Source organism: Spermophilus citellus (assembly GCF_964194105.1).
Source record: "Spermophilus citellus genome assembly, chromosome: 9".
Lineage (NCBI taxonomy): Eukaryota > Metazoa > Chordata > Mammalia > Rodentia > Sciuridae > Spermophilus > Spermophilus citellus.
The window spans coordinates 98716602-98732884 of record NC_138191.1 but is presented as its reverse complement, the minus strand read 5'-3'; the positions used below and the strand labels follow the sequence as shown (position 1 = coordinate 98732884).

Here is a 16283-nt window from a genome sequence, read left to right as displayed (position 1 = left end):
CCCTTCCTCACATCTCAGTAATGATCTGTTGAGCTACAGAACACGTCAAAACAAGACTTTTAAATTGGCTTTTATTTGTTTGTTGTGTGTTAAGATCCATCATAAACTTAAGAATGTTGTTTTCCTTAGTAGGAATATTATTGATGAAACTAGAATTCATGATTTTATAATGCTTTTAGAATCTTCAAAACAAAAATTGCTATAAAAACTTTGAGTTGCCCTTCCCACCAATTTAGTATTCATGTAACCTAGATATGTTTTTGTTAAATTGTGTAGTGAAAAATTTTCCCCTATATGCAAGAATATTTTGACAAGTGTGGTATACTAACTACATCAGCACAAAGTATTAAATGAATTCTGGAGTGCTATAGAAGTACTAAATGTTGAAATCTGGTTTGTTTCCCATTATTAACACAACATCCGACCTTGAATAGAGGACATGACTACATATTTGACAGCTAGATCGGCCTATTGTTGAATTTCATCTTTGTCTAGCCTTCTCCCTACCCCTTTTGTCCTCTTTATGATTTAGGAAATACACATTTGATGTGGGAGAAAATTATTTACTTGAAGGTTTTGCTGATAACATTTGGTAACTGTTCTCCGCTCTAAAAATCTTTGGGAGGAAAAACTGGCTTGCCTACAGAGATTTTGTAATTGGCTAGATTTTACTGAATGCCAAAGAACTGAATCACTTTTTAAGGAGGAGTCTTCAAATAGGTGACTTTGAATCCCATTCTTTTTTTCTGTCTGTATATTTGGCTCCCTGTGGTATTACTTTAATTTTGATTATTAGCAATACATGGTTTATGAAGCTAGAACAAGGTATTTATTATGAATATAGACAGTATTAATATGGTTGTGGTGTTAATGCATACTGCAAACTCAGCCAAAAGGTACTGTTTGTATAAACAGTTTTTTCTTTAATTTTCATAAAACAGTGTCTTTAACAAATCTATTTTTCCCCCCCTAGATTTACCAACAGCATGAATCAAGAAAAGTTAGCCAAACTTCAGGCTCAGGTCCGGATAGGGGGCAAGGTGAGTGTGGCATAAGAAAAACTGATAGGAGAATGTATGATTACTAGACAGTATTATGATTTTGGACTTGTGGTCATTGAAAACCTAAAATCTTTTCCATAATCAAGACCAAACCACATTCCAATTTGAGAATTATTTGTCTAGATCTAAAACAGCTACCTAGAAGACTCTTCTCTGATGATACAATGAAATAGCCACCTTTGTTTGAAACCTAACTTTTAATAGCTGCTAGTTATGACATAAACAAGTTTCAACCTTATGACTTCCATTTTTTTCATCCGCAAAATAGAAATAATCCTAAAAGATGCTCCTAAAAATTAGAGAAATATTTATAAAACACCTTATATGGTATCTGTCACAGGGTAGATGCTTAGTAGATCATAGTTGTTATTATAATGTTCAGTTTATCTTCAGGGCATGCCAGGTATTAGCATTACATCTTGACTGAATGTACGCACTGGTGCAGTTAGGTTTACAGGATATTTAACTACAAGTTGGGTGTGATGACACCTGTTTATAATCCCAGCTGCTGGGGATGCTGAGGCAGGAGGATTACAAGTTTCAGGTCAGCCTGGGCAACCTAGACTTCATCTCAAAATTAAAAAAAATTTTTTTAAAAGGTCTGGGGATGTAGTTCAGTGGTTGAACACCAGCAGGTTCAATCCCCAGTTCTGCAGGAGGAAAAAAAATTTTCTAGAAATTCTTGAATGGGTTATACATTTTGTTTATTGCTAGGTTTTCCTCCTAGATTCCTGCCTGTTTTTCTATGTTGGTGAATATGAACATGAGCTTTCTTTTTTTCATATACTTTAAAACCTAAAGAAGTACTTAAATCTTTGATTTCCCCTCAACGGTGGCCCTGGGCCCCAGGAGAATAGTTTACCTTTGTCTATCCAATACAGTGTTTGCAAAAGGGAAAAGGAGAAAGGAGTAGGTAGGGCACTGTGTCAGTCCTCACTGTGTCATTTACTTTAACAACAATTTCAGCTCTGGTGACAGTCAGGAAAGAGGAAGAAAAGACTTGACTAGTACCTTCTCATTTCATAATGCTATAGTTATATGGTTCTGGAGTCATATTAATACACTCATGTAACCACAGTAGTCACACTGTAACATCAAATGTGATATAATATGCCAGTGCAAAAAATTAGAGATATTCAAGAATCATAGAATATATCTGGAAAGACATGATGCCACACATCATCATCATGTAGTTTAAACCATTTGTTGGTACCATCATTCATTGTTCTATTGTTTATTGAGCATTTGCCATATGCCAGGCACATACTAGATAAATAAAATCTTCTATTCAACATATCTCAGATTGGAAGAGAGTCATGCTCACAATTACAATGAAGAATAGAAAGTGTTAAAATGAATAATAAGGTGCTCTTCCTTAGGGGAGGCAAGCTGGGATTCAAAGGATAATAAACAGCTGGGTGTGGTGGCCCACACATGGATTCCCAGCTAGTAAGAGTCCAAGGCAGGATCACAAGTTTGACGCCAGCCTCGGTGACACAGTGAGATGCTGTCTCAATATAAAAATAAAAAGTGTTAAAGGTTTAGCTTAGTTGTAAAGCTCTTGCCTAGCAGGCGGGAAACCCTGGGTTTGATCTGCAGTACCAGAAATCAAATAATAATAAAATACAGGATAAATAAGAATTTATTGTCAGACCAGGTTCATGGGAGAACAGATAAAAAAGGATTATTATTTCCACACGTGCAAAGGCACATAGAGTGCTTAGATAACATAGTGCTTAAAGGAATTACTTGCTTTGAGTTCATACAGCTAGTTTAGAGTACATGATGGATAGAAAATGGTAGGAAACAAAATGACCTGATAGTTTGGGGTTCCAATGTAGTTTTATATGCCTTACTAAGAAGGTTGGAATTTTATCCTGTAGGAAGTAGGCAACTATTGAAAGATTTCAGAAAGGAAATGACAGCCATTTCAGAAAGGTAGCTGGGCAGTGTGGAAAAGGGAAAGAAATAGTTTAGCATAGAGGATAATCAAGAGGTTATTGCTGAACTATATGGGTCATAGGTTTAGGGGTTGGAATTGACATGATTTAATGATTGATGGGATATGGGAGATAAAGGTCAGAAAGAAGAGTGGGATGATACCTAGACTTCTGGTTTTAGAAATTGGATGTATGGAAATACCAGCAGCTATAAAACTTAGGAAGTAAAGGAAGAATAGACAGGTGGATTGATGAGCCTTTTGACATTGCATTTGATGTTCCTGAGGATCATTTGAATTGAGGTATACAGCAAGCAACTGAACTATCTCTGAGTCAGGAAACCTTCACAAATAAGTAACCTATGAGCCAGGCACAATGGCATATGCCTGTAATCTCAGCTGCTCAGAAGGCTGAAGCAGAAGGATTGCAAGTTGCAGGCTACACTTGGTAACTTCGCAAGGTCCTGTCTTAATTTAAAAAATAAAAGGACTGAGATTTAGTTCAGTGGTAAAGCACCCCTGGGTTCAATACAATACCCCCCCCCCAAAAAAAAAAAGACCATTGTAATAGTGATACTTCAATACTGGATTTTGTCACAATCTGCTGCCAAATGTCCCTTCTCTCACTGGAGTTTCTGAGACTGAAGGTTCTACCTCCTCTCTGTAAAGCTGATTCCCTGAGGACTACAGAAGGAGCTATCCCTACTCCTACTTTCAGAAAGACTTAACTATCTAAACTTAGGCTGATTTTGTTTGTGTTTCCGCTTTGCTTTAGTTTATTTTTTTTAATTGGCCCATTTTTATAACAGTTTTTCAGTAGAAAAGTGTATTTTGAGTTTCAAAGTATCTGTATTGATTGATTGAACTTTTCTGTATTGAAAATGAACTTTTTGTATCTCAGTTAAAAGTATGATTTTCAACCTGTTTGCTCAGGCCAAAATCCTAAGTATCATCCTAGACTACTCTTTTTTTCATATCCATCATCTAATCCATCAAAAGTCATGTCATCTCTTCTGACAATCTGATACTCACCATCTCCACTCCCACAAATGTCATCTCTCACCAGGACTGCTACTGGAGCCTCCTGACTGGTCTCCTTAAAGACCATTTTCCAAATAGCGACCTTAGTCCTAAGTGAACAAATCACATCAAGTCCAGCCACCTCCATGGTTAAAACTGTTCAGTGACTTCCTATTACAATTAGAATAAATCCAGTTCCTGCCCATGAAATTCTAGGCTATGTAGTCTGGCCCTTGCTTATCTTTTCTGATATCATTTTTCTTCTCTTTTCCATGTGCTCTAGCCCTTTTGTCTAGAAAAGACAATTCAGCCTTTCTTCATTCTGCTTGGATCACTCTTCCCTAGTTGTGGGTCTCAATTCATATGTCACCTTTTCATAGGGGCCTGATAAGGTCGTGCTCTGCTCCCAGTCACTCTTAATTACTATGTTTTTGTTTTGTGATTTTATAAGAGTCCTTATCATGTTTGAAATAGTTTTTTTTTTATGTATTTACTGACTTTTCCTTTTATTGTAATGTAAAAACTTTAGGTAAAATCTTCATCTTTTTCATTCCTGGATTTTCAGATTCTCTAATACTCAACTCAAATCATAGGCATTTAATTCTTAATATGCCTTAATTCTCAAGATTTCAGACCTCTTTAGACTTTTATTAGTAGGAGCTGGTAAGGACTGTAAGAAAGCATTCTTTATAATATTTGAAAGTTGTTATAAAGTATATTAAGTTGTCTTGAAGTTATGAATTATGTCTTATTAGCAAACAGTATTTTTAAAAGTGTTGAAAGAACAATTAGATACTGGATAAGAATAAGAACAGCTAGAACTGACCTTCAAAAAATCTGGGTTAGATTGACAATCACTACTCTGAGGAGTCTTATTGGTCATTACTATTTAGTAAGTTTTAGTTAGATTGTTGTAGTAGATAGGAAGATGTGATTGCAGTTGCCAGCTGCTGAGCATGCTAACACCTCTGATTATTTTTCAGGGCACAGCTCGCAGAAAGAAGAAGGTGGTACATAGAACAGCTACAGCTGATGACAAAAAGCTTCAGAGTTCTCTAAAAAAACTGGCTGTGAATAATATAGCTGGTATTGAGGAGGTATGATCACTTTAAAACTATTAAATAATGTAGGCAAACAGCACATGTGCAAATAATTGTCTAGACTTTTCAAATTTAAAACATTAGCTTAGAAGAATCTAATATTGTTACACAGATATCTTTAAAGGAATGTAACTGTTAAATTTGCTTTTTGAATAAATTCACATGATTTTAGTAAAGATATTTTAGTAAGCAAGATTTTTATTATGCTTTTCAGACTAAAGATGTTTATTGGTAAAATTATGGGAATGCTCTTGAATTTTAATGTAGAATATGATTTTTTCCTAATAATATAGAAATAAATAAACCCTAAGATTTCCTCAAATAGCGTAGACTGTTTACCCCAAGACCACCTTTTTACTCTACAAATCCTTTTTTTTTTTTAATTATATATAGATTTTTAGTTGTTGGTGGACCTTTATTTTATTCACTTATTTATTAAATATGTGGCGCTGAGAATCGAACTCATGCTAAGTAAGCACTCTACCGCTGAGCCGCAACCCCAGCCCTCTACAAATACTTTTAATTACATTAGCCAAGAGCCTGAAGCAATAACTTTACATAGGTTGAATTTCTTATTAGAACTCTAAAAAAAATTATTGTTAATTTTTTTAAAAAATATTTATTTTTTAGGTGTAAATGGACACAACACAATGCCTTTATTTTTTATGTGGTGCTGAGGATCGAACCCAGATCCTGCCCGCACTAGGCAAGCGCTCTACTGCTAAGCCACAATCCCAGCCCTAATATTGTTAATTTTTTAAATCAGTTTATTTTACATGTGTGTTTTGGTATTAGAAATTGAATCTAGAGTGCTTTACTAATGAGCCAGCCCTTTTAGTCTTTTCTTTTTATTCTAATTTGTTATATATGACAACAGAATGCATTTCAATTCATAGTACACAAATAGAGCACAATTTTTCATGTCTCTGATTGTACACAAAGTAGAGTCACACTATTCGTGTCTTCATACATGTACTTGTGGTAATGATGTTCATCTCATTTCACCATTTTTCCTATGCCCCTACCCCTCCCTTCGCATCCCTCCCTTTTGCCCTATTTAAAGTTTCTCCATTCCTCAATGTGCTCCTCCCACATTCTCATTATGGATCAGCATGGGAGAGCGAGAGAGAATTTTTTTTTTTTTTAAGATATTCTTAAGTTTTAGGTGGACACTCTATCTTAAATTTTTGTGGTGCTGAGGATTGAACCCAGTGCCTCATGCATGCTAGGTGAGCACTCTACCACTGAGCCCCAGCCCCAGCCCAAGAGAGAATTTTTTAATATTTATTTATTTTTTTAGTTTTCAGTGGACACAACATCTTTATTTTTTTAGTTTTATGTGATGCTGAGGATTGAACCCAGTGCCCCACGCATGCCAGGCGAGCATGCTACTGCTTGAGCCACATCCCCAGCCCGGATCAGCATCTTTATATCAGAGAAAACATTTGGCATTTGGTTCTCTGGCATTACTTCACTTAGCATAATATTCTCCAACTCCATCCATTTACCTGCAAATGCCATGATTTTATTGTCTTTTAATGCTGAGTAATATTCCATTGTGTATATTACCACAGTTTATTTATCCATTTATCTACCGAAGGGCATCTAGATTGGTTCCACAATTTACCCATTGTGAATTGTGCTGCTATAAACATTGATGTGGCTGTGTCCCTGTAGTATGCTGTTTTTTAAGTCTTTTGTGTATAGACCAAGGAGTGGGATAGCTGGATCAAATGGTGGTTCCATTCTCAGTTTTCCAAGGAATCTCCAAACTGCTTTCCATATTCACTGCACCAATTTGCAGTCCTACCAGCAATGTATGAATGCCTTTCTCCCCACATCCTTGCCAACACTTATTGTTGTTTGTATTCGTAATAACTGCCATTTTAACTGGAGTGAGATGAAATCTTTTGATTTGCATTTCTCTAATTGCTAGAGGTGTTGAACTTTTTTTATGTATTTGTTGCTTGATTGTATATCATCTTCTGAGAAGTGTCTGTTCAGTTCCTTAGCCCGTTTATTGATTGAGTTATTTATTTTGTGGTGGTAAGATTTTTGAGTTCTTTATATATCCTCGAGATTAGTGCTCTATTTGATGTGCCTGTGGTAAAAATTTGCTCCCAAGATGTAGGTTCTCTATTCACTTCACAGATTGTTTCTTTTACTGAGAAGAAACTTTTGTGTGAGTCCATCCCATTTATTGATTGTTTTATTATATATTTATTTATTTATTTTCAGTTGTTGATGGACCTTTATTTTATGTATTTACATGTGGTGCTGAGAATCGAACCCAGTGCCTCACACATGCTCGGCAAGCACTCTACCACTAAGCCACAGCCCAGCCCCCATTTATTGATTCTTTATTTTATTTCTTGCCCTATAAGAGTCTTATTAAAGAAGTCAGGGTCTAATCCGATATGGTGAAGATTTGGGCCTACTTTTTCTTCTATTAGGTGCAGGGTCTCTGGTTTGATTCCTAGGTCCTTGATCCACTTTGGGTTGAGTTTTGTTCATGGTGAGAGATAGGGGCTTAATTTCATTTTGTTGCACGTGGATTTCCAGTTTTCCCAGCACCATTTGTTGAAGAGGCTATCCTTTCTCCAATATATGTTTTTGGTGTCTTTGTCTAATATAAATAACTGTATTTATGTGGGTTTGTCTCTGTGTTCTCTATTCTATACCAATGGTCTACTTGTCTATTTTGGTGCCAGTACCATGCTGTTTTTGTTAATATAGCTTTGTAGTGTAGTTTAAGGTCTGGTATAGTGATGCCACCTACTTCACTTTTCTTGCTAAGGATTGCCTTAGCTATTCTGGGTCTGTTATTTTTCCAGATGAATTTCATGACTGCCTTTTCTATTTCTATGAGGAATGTCATTGGGATTTTGATTAGAATTGCATTAAATCTGTATAGTGCTTTTGGTAGTATGATCATTTGAACAATATTCTGCCTATCCAAGAACAGGGAGATCTTTCCATCTTCTAAGGTCTTCTTTAATTTCTTTCTTTAGCGTTTTGTAATTTTCATCGTAGAGGTCTTTCACTTCTTTTGTTGATTCCCAAGTATTTTATTTTGTTTTTTGAGGCTATTGTAAATGGGGTGGTTTTCCTAGTTTCTCTTTGAGAGGATTTGTCACTGATGTTCAGAAATGCCTTTGATTTATGGGTGTTGATCCTGCTACTTTGCCAAATTCATTTATTAGTTCTAGAAGTTTTCTGGTAGAATTTTTTAGATCTTCTAGGTATAGAATCATATCTTAGGCAAACAGTGATAATTTGAGTTCTTCTTTTCCTATTCGTATCCCTTTAATTTCTTTCGTCTGTTTAACTGCTCTGGCTAGAGTTTCAAGAACTATATTAAATAATAGTAGTGAAAGAGGGCATCCCTATGTTGTTCCAGTTTTTAGAGGGAATGCTTTCAATTTTTCTCCATTTAGAATGATGTTGGCCTAGGGCTTAGCATAGATAGCTTTTACAGTGTTGAGATATGTTCCTGTTATCCCTAGTTTGCCTTGAGCTACCCCTTTTTAAAATTATATATATTTTCTTAAATATTTTTTGAGGTGTAGATGGACACAACACAATGCCTTTATTTTTTGTGGTGCTTAGGATCGAACCTGGGTCCCGCCTGTGCTAGGCGAGCGCTCTATCGCTGAGCCACAATCCCAGCCCTAAAATTATACAGTGTCTCGCTAAATTGGTGAGGCTGGTCTGGAACTTATGATCCCCCTAGGTCAACCTCCCAGGTAGCTGGGGTTATAGGCATATGTGACCATGCCTGGCCAATTATTTTATATTTTGATGAGACTACTTTTCTCAAATATGAGACCAAAGATTATCTTATTCCAAAAGATACTAAAGAAAAACTAATAATATCAACTACTTGTGATCTATTATCATCTACCTCTGCCTGATGATTCCATTTCTAATATTAACATTATTTACATTTATTATTGCATAAGTTAGATTTAATCATATCATTACTATGTACGGTACCACCTCACAGTTTTCATTTTGTTTTGTTTTGTGGGGATAGAATCCAGGGCCTTGCACATTCTAGGCAAATGCTCTACCACTGAGCTGTACCCTTAGCCCCTACCTACCTCACAGTTTTTAATAGATTATTAATTCACATGTGATGTAAGACATGAATCAGAAATAATGTAGGGGTATGGATCACTGGTAAAGAAATATCAGAGTATCAAAGAAAAAGTAGTGGAATGGTAGTATTCAACTCTGCATATATGAATGCATAAAATAAGTATTTAAATTTGCTTTGTATTTTAAAGATCATACTGATAAAATAGTAAAAAATATAAGCCGGAGCTGGGGCTCAGTGGTAGAGCACTTGCCTAGCATGTGTGAGGTGCTGAGTTTGATCCTCAGCACCACATAAAAATAAATAAATAAAGATATTGTGTCCAACTACAACTAAAAAAAAATATTTTAAAAAATTTATAAGCCATTTTCATCCTTTTTTCTTTCAGTTTGTAACTATATTCTTACTTGGATAAAGATTGAGGGCTGGTGCTATGGCTCAGTTGTAGAGCACTTGCCTTGCATGTGTGAGGCACTGGATTCAATTCTTAGCACCACATAAAAGTAAATGAATAAAATAAAAGTTCATCAACAACTAAAACAATTTTAAGAAGTTGATTTGGAAGTCTTGAACTTAAGCACTTTCTATACTTTATTTTTTCCTGAGCTATTGAAAGTTTTTGTGTATTTTCATTGACTTTAAATTTCAGAGATTGTTCTCAATCTGGGGTGTATTTTTTTGGAGGAGGGACAGATCTAGATTCCTTCAAACTTCTTTAAAAATCCAAAACTTGGGAGGCTGGGGTGTATAATCTAATGGTAGAGTGCTTGACAGCATGCAAGAAACCCTGAACTCGATTCCCAGTAAAAGATCCAAAACTTGGACTGAGAGTGTATAGCCCAGTGGTAGAGTGCTTGCTTGCCTGTCATGCGTGAGGACCTAGGTTTTATCTCCCTGCACTTTCAAAAATTAGTCAATAAAAATCCAAAACTTTGGTAAAAAGGAACAATAAAATTTTTTGCAACGATAAACCTGACTCTGATAATATTAAGCCTAACCTAATTTTAAGTGTTTATGCAGTTTTGTATCTTTGCCTGCCTTTCTACTGTCTAACTCCTCAGCCCCATTGACATCTTGAAGCACATAATTTTTTGTTGTGGCAGCTTTCCTCTGCCTTGTAAGTGTTTAGCAGCATCCCTGGTCTCAATCCACTAGATGCCAGTGGTGCTTCATCCCCCTAGCTGTGACAATCAGAAATGTTTCTAGATATTGTCAGGTGGTCCTTTAGAGACAAAAATCACCCTTGATTAAAACACTGCTTTAGAGAGAGGAAAAATATGCTTACCTTTATTGTAGCTTTTCTCTGTTGTTCAGATTTGGAAGGCTTTATGGGGCTTATAAATTTCAGCAGAGGAAGGGCATTAATTTTAAATGTTTTACAATGAAATCAGGAACAAGTTAGTATTTTTTTTTTCTTTTTTCTTTTTTGGTGTTAGAGCTGGGGATTGAACCTAGGGCTTCCCACATGCTAGGCAAGTGATCTACCACTGAGCTACATCCCCAACCCTAGTTAGTAATCTTTGAACTCTTCAGAATACTGCCAAATTTGAAATGCTGCACTGAGGTTATGGTATTGTTGTAATTGAAACTGTTATATTAAAATACTTAATGATAGTCAAGACTTTTTGAATGTCTACTGTGTGCCAAGCATTTTGCCCTATACTTACTAAATAGTGTTACATAAAATATTAGCATAGTCTTTGTCCTTTGTTGCTTATATTCTATTGGGGAAACTGATTAGATAGTTAGACATATTTCATATTCATTAATTTATCCTGTTTTAGTCTGTCTAGTTATGCTTTCCTAAACTTACTCCTGGCCTTTTCCTGTCCTCTTGTCTCCCTAACCTCCCCACCCCAAACCAGGACAGTAAGAGGTATCCTGCCTTATACCCTGTATTACTGAGCACCTGTCATGCAGAATTTATTATTTAGGCCATTATAGATTTTTTTAAAAATCCCCATCAATGTTTCCAAGGGCATTGTCATATATCTATCTATCTCTATCTCTCTCTCTCTCTCTCTCTCTCTCTTTTTTTTTTCCCTAGATTGTAATTTAGGTGTTATTTCCTCCCAGAAGCCTTTCTGGTAGCACCTGTACAATAATTGTGCAAAGAAGAGTTAGGTACTTTTTGCTTTTTTTTTTTTTTTTTTGGCAGTGCTAGCAATCAAACCCTGGACCTTGTGCCTTCTAGGCAAGCACTCTACCACTGAGCCACATCCCCAGACCTATATTTAATAAGTATGCACTTAATTAGACTGTATTGATAAATTCTTTTTTACTGATATTACCACTGAAATTCAAAGTTTGAGTAGTTGCTGGCCCCCAAACATTACACAGAGAATTAATGATACATAACAAGCATGTGTACATTCTTGCTACTTCCCAGACTCTACCCCACCCTTTGTATGTTGTTTTAAACCAACAAGAAAAAAATATATATTAAGTAATTAACAATACAAGAGTAACCACTGTAAAGATTTTGGATATTTGAACCTAAGATGGAGAAGGTTTTGCTGTTCCTTCTTTCTCTCCCTCTAAAATTGATATTTTTGAGAACCCAAGATATTTGTTCCTTAAATAGCCCTTTGCAGATCTAAACTATTTTTGTTTAGGAACATCTAGTATACTAAATATAACCTGGCTTGCTCATACATTTTTGGGTTAAAAATGTCTTCTTGTGAAGGGAAAAAGAAGCTCTTGGATTATAGTGTACATGAAAATATGTATATGGTTTTTAGAAATAATAAGGTTGAAAAAACATATATATATATCTTAGAAGAAAACCATTTATTATAAACTTGTTATATTTGGAATATTTTAACCTGTTACAAAGTTCTGAACTCAAGAAGATGCTATTTTTTTGGTTTCAGTAGTTTAAGAAAAGCAGATTAAAAACTTAAAAGAAGACACTGTGGCCACTGTTGGGGAAAAAAAAATAGTTCAGTGTTTTCTGTGCTTAGACTTTCAAAGAATTAAACAAGTAGAAGGTGCATAGTTGGTGTGGGGAACAGGGAATCTGGTGAATTTCAAAAAACCCATTGAATGCACCTTCAGTGGGTTGTTTTTTTTGTTTTGTTTTTTTTGTTGTTGTTGTTTTGATACCAGGGATTGAATCCAGGGGTGCTAAAACACTGAGCCACATCACTAGTCCAGGTTCTTGCTAAGTACTTTATAGGCTGTTGGTATTAGTGATACATATTTTTTCCCTTTTCAAAGCTTAATTTTTGTTCTCTTCAGAAACTTTTAAAATGGAAGGATTATTTGGATTAAGACAAGCAGTTCTAGTCTTTCATGTATTAATAAGTTAATCAATTTGTTATAATACATTGTAATCATATGTAGATTTCTTTTGTATATTACCAAAGATAAAGAAATCCAAAGCTGTGAAGACGTAGGAATGGGGGAGTGCCAAGGGTTGTTCAAAAGCCAACTAGATGATGACCATGTTTTAAACAGGGATTCTTAGGCAAGCTTGCAATATAATCCAAAACCAAATTTCTGAAAAGATTTTATGTTCTATGATATTCAAAGATTTTTAAAAGTACCACTAAAATGTACTCTCTGTTTTATATGTCCTAAATTGTTCATTTTGCTTCATAGAGTTTTAATATTATATTCAGAGGAAGCTCCCATCTTATTAGGATGTATTTCTGCCTCCTTGAAGCCTTCCTTAATCTTTCTACACATAGCTATCAACCTTCTGTCTGTCCTTCTGCTATCTTTAGCTTAGATTGCTCTGCTTGTAATTACTGTTTTTGCCATCTCATATTGTGGTGTATGGTAATGGTTCCTTATTAACCAAATAGTCTATTTTTAGACCAAATTTACTTACTGTCTCACTCATTGCTTATCATCTATAACAGGAGACTCCCATGATGAGTTTGTTTGGGACCTATTAAATTTAAAAGACACTGATTATTCTAGATGAAATTGTTCTCCAGGAAGTTAAATATAGGAGCTGAGGCTCAGGAGAAAGCTTAGGGCTTTTAGAGGATATAAATTTCATAATTGTACACATAAGGTTTATTTTTATTTTTATTTTTTATTTTTTGTAGTTGTAGATGGATAGCATGCCTTTATTTTATTTTTAATGCGGTGCTAAGGATTGAACCCAGTTCCTCATTTGTGTTATGCAAGTGCTTTGACCTTGAGCCACAGCACCAGCCCCTACACAAAAGTTTTAATATTGTTCTTTTTCTCTTCCTGGTTCTTATTTTTCCTGAACCATTTGTGCAGAGGAAGACCAAAGTTATTAGCTGACTCTTCCCACACTTCCTTTTTCCTCTAGCTAGAGCCTCCATTGCTCATAATTGGCCAGCCCTATAGATAGGAGTAGAAGGGATATCCCTTCCATTCACCTTATGCTATAAGAGCAGTCTTAGTTCCTCACTTGAGGTCCCATTCTTTGTTTTCATTATTTTTTAAAATTATGATACAATATATATAACACAAGATTTTCCATTTTAACCATATTTAACTTAAAATTCTGTGAATTAATTATTCACAATCACCATTGCCACCATCTCTCAAACTTTTTCAACTTCTCCAATTGAAACTCAGTACCAGTTAAATATTAGCTTCTCATTTCACTTTAACCGAACCCCTTGGTAACCTTTAATCTATTTTCTACTTCATTTATTCACCTATTTTTTAGATATTTCATGTAAATAGAGTTATACACTGTCCTTTTAAGCCTAGCTTACTTTACTTAGCATAATGTTTTCAAGGTTCATCCATGTTGTAGGATGTGTCATAAGTTTACTCTCTATTTTTTAATTTTTTTATACTTTTTTTTAAGTTGTTGATAGGCCTTTATTTCATTTATTATTTATATGGGGTGCTGAGACTCGAACCCAGTGCCTCACATATGCCAGACAAGTGCGCTACCACTGAGCCACAGCCCTAGCCCCCATTATTTTAGTCTTTATAGCTGAATAATATTCTGTTGTATGGATATACCACATTTTATCCATTTGTCTATTGGTTGACATCTTTTATTTTTTAAAATAACTTTCTTATCAATGTAAAAATATATTTATTTTTAAAATTTTTTAGTTGTAGATGGACACAATATCTTTATATTATTTATTTATGTTTATGTGGTGCTGAGGATCGAACCCAGGGCCTCACATATGCAAGGCGAGTGCTCTACCACTGAGCCATAACCCTGGCCCCCAAATATATTCATTATTGTAGAAAATTAGGATTACATAAAAAAACAATAATATTCAACCATAATTCTACCACCTGAGAAAACCATTAGGCTTATTTTTTTTTTCTTCCTTTTTTTGTAGTACTGGAGATTGAATCCAAGGACACACTCTACCACTAAACTACATCTCCATATTTTCATTTTTTATTTTGCACAGGCTCTCACTTAGTTGCTGAGACTGTCCCCAAACTTGAGATCCTCCTGTCTCCACCTCCTGAGTAGCTGGAATTACTATATATTTTTAACATATCTAATATTACAGCTAGATGTACAATTTAAAAATCCTTTTTTTCAAATAGCTTTATGTTATAAAAATTGTTTTATATCATTAAAAACTTATTAAGCACCACTCTAATAATATATGTCTACATATATTTTATTATGGCTATGCATTAATTTAACATTTTTGTTATGTAGAATAAGTTTTGATAATAAAAGAATTATGTTGAACTTTTCTATAAATATTATTTATCTTCATCTCTGATTTCTTTCAAATAGATTCTTGGAAGTGTGGTTACTGGCCGAAAGGGCATGAGTATTTTTAAACTCTTCATCCATTATTTCCAAATTGCCTTTCACAGAGAGAATCCCTGTCTCGTCAAACTCTTGCTACCAGAAACTAAGATAAAGTGCTCCCAGCATATAATAATCTAATGACAGCAATAATCTTTAGTACAAACCCACATTGATGGGTTATGTTTCATACTAGCCTTTAGAAATAAGCATGTACTGAGCTAGAAGAATTGAATATGAAGGACACTGACTTAAAGTATGTACAAAGCTCATAGTCCTCAAAATCTGTTATCCATCAACCTCATAAAACCCCACACATAATGTGTCTTATTCTTTTAACCAGTTAAGATATAGGAAGAAGTCAATAAAAGATGAATTTCTTTATGAGTGTATAGGTGCCATTACACACAAAAAGGAATGGCAATAAAACTCTATGTTTGAGAAATCTGTTAATTATAAAAACTATACCTAGCCTTGGATAAGGACTTGGATACCAAAAAAATAATTCAGATCTTTTCTCTGAACTGAGAGGGCAATAACTAGCAAAAACTATAGAATCAAATATAACTTTGTAAACCTCCTCTAGCCATAAGAAATAGAGGTCATTGATGTACAGGATAAAGAGACCATCCAATGCACCAAATACTTTCACTGCATAATCATCAGATTTTATGCCAAATGTTTTTAGCAAAAAAAGTGGGGTGCAACCATTATGTAACAATTTATTTTTAAATGTACCAGTATTACTTACAATTATTGAGGCTGAGGTTGTGGCTCAGTGGTAGAGCACTTGCCTAGCATGTGAGAGGCACTGGGTTCAATTCTCAGCACCACATATACATAAATAAAAATAAAGTTCTATCAATAACTAAAAAAATAAATTTAAAGGTAGTAAACCTTTAAAAAAATCAATTATTACTAAACTAACTCTGGTGCAAGTTTAGGATGCATGGGATACTCAATAATATACATTATTAATGCAGTTATTATGATAGTGGGGTGAAATATGGTAGAAAATAGATGACTGCTGTAATGAATTTATATGCTATACTTAGAAGCCAATGAAGGCAAGTCTAAGTTATTTGGTAGCAGCATGATGGGGCCTCCCAGAATGACTTAAAATGACTTGAGTTCTATAAGAGAGTTGAACTGATTCTGAAAAAAAGTTGGGCCAAAGATACAGCCCTGGAGGTGCTGGGCATCTTTACTGGAGGCACTAGTGGTGTTGTTTCTAACCTGGGCTGGTTCACCCTTCCGTAGGCAATGTGGTGGCCCAGGCACCCCATTGGCATAGCACAGTATAGCCCAGAACTCCTGGGCTCAAGCAGTCCTCCTG

The 16283-nt window shown here is 35.0% G+C and overlaps 1 protein-coding gene across 3 annotated transcripts in view; it reads left to right on the top strand.

The window, feature by feature from the left end:
• Positions 1 to 16283, top strand: part of BTF3L4 (basic transcription factor 3 like 4) — a 28717-nt gene that overhangs the window by 2463 nt on the left and 9971 nt on the right. For 2 of the 3 annotated variants that reach the window (XM_081306443.1, XM_081306444.1), the window contains 2 exons: positions 974 to 1040; positions 5004 to 5117. In XM_081306443.1, coding sequence (XP_081162569.1) covers positions 987 to 1040; positions 5004 to 5117 — 168 coding nt within the window. In that variant the 5' untranslated portion in view covers positions 974 to 986. The remainder of the gene's footprint in view (positions 1 to 973; positions 1041 to 5003; positions 5118 to 16283) is intronic. The other variant, XM_081306442.1, reaches the window with a different exon arrangement.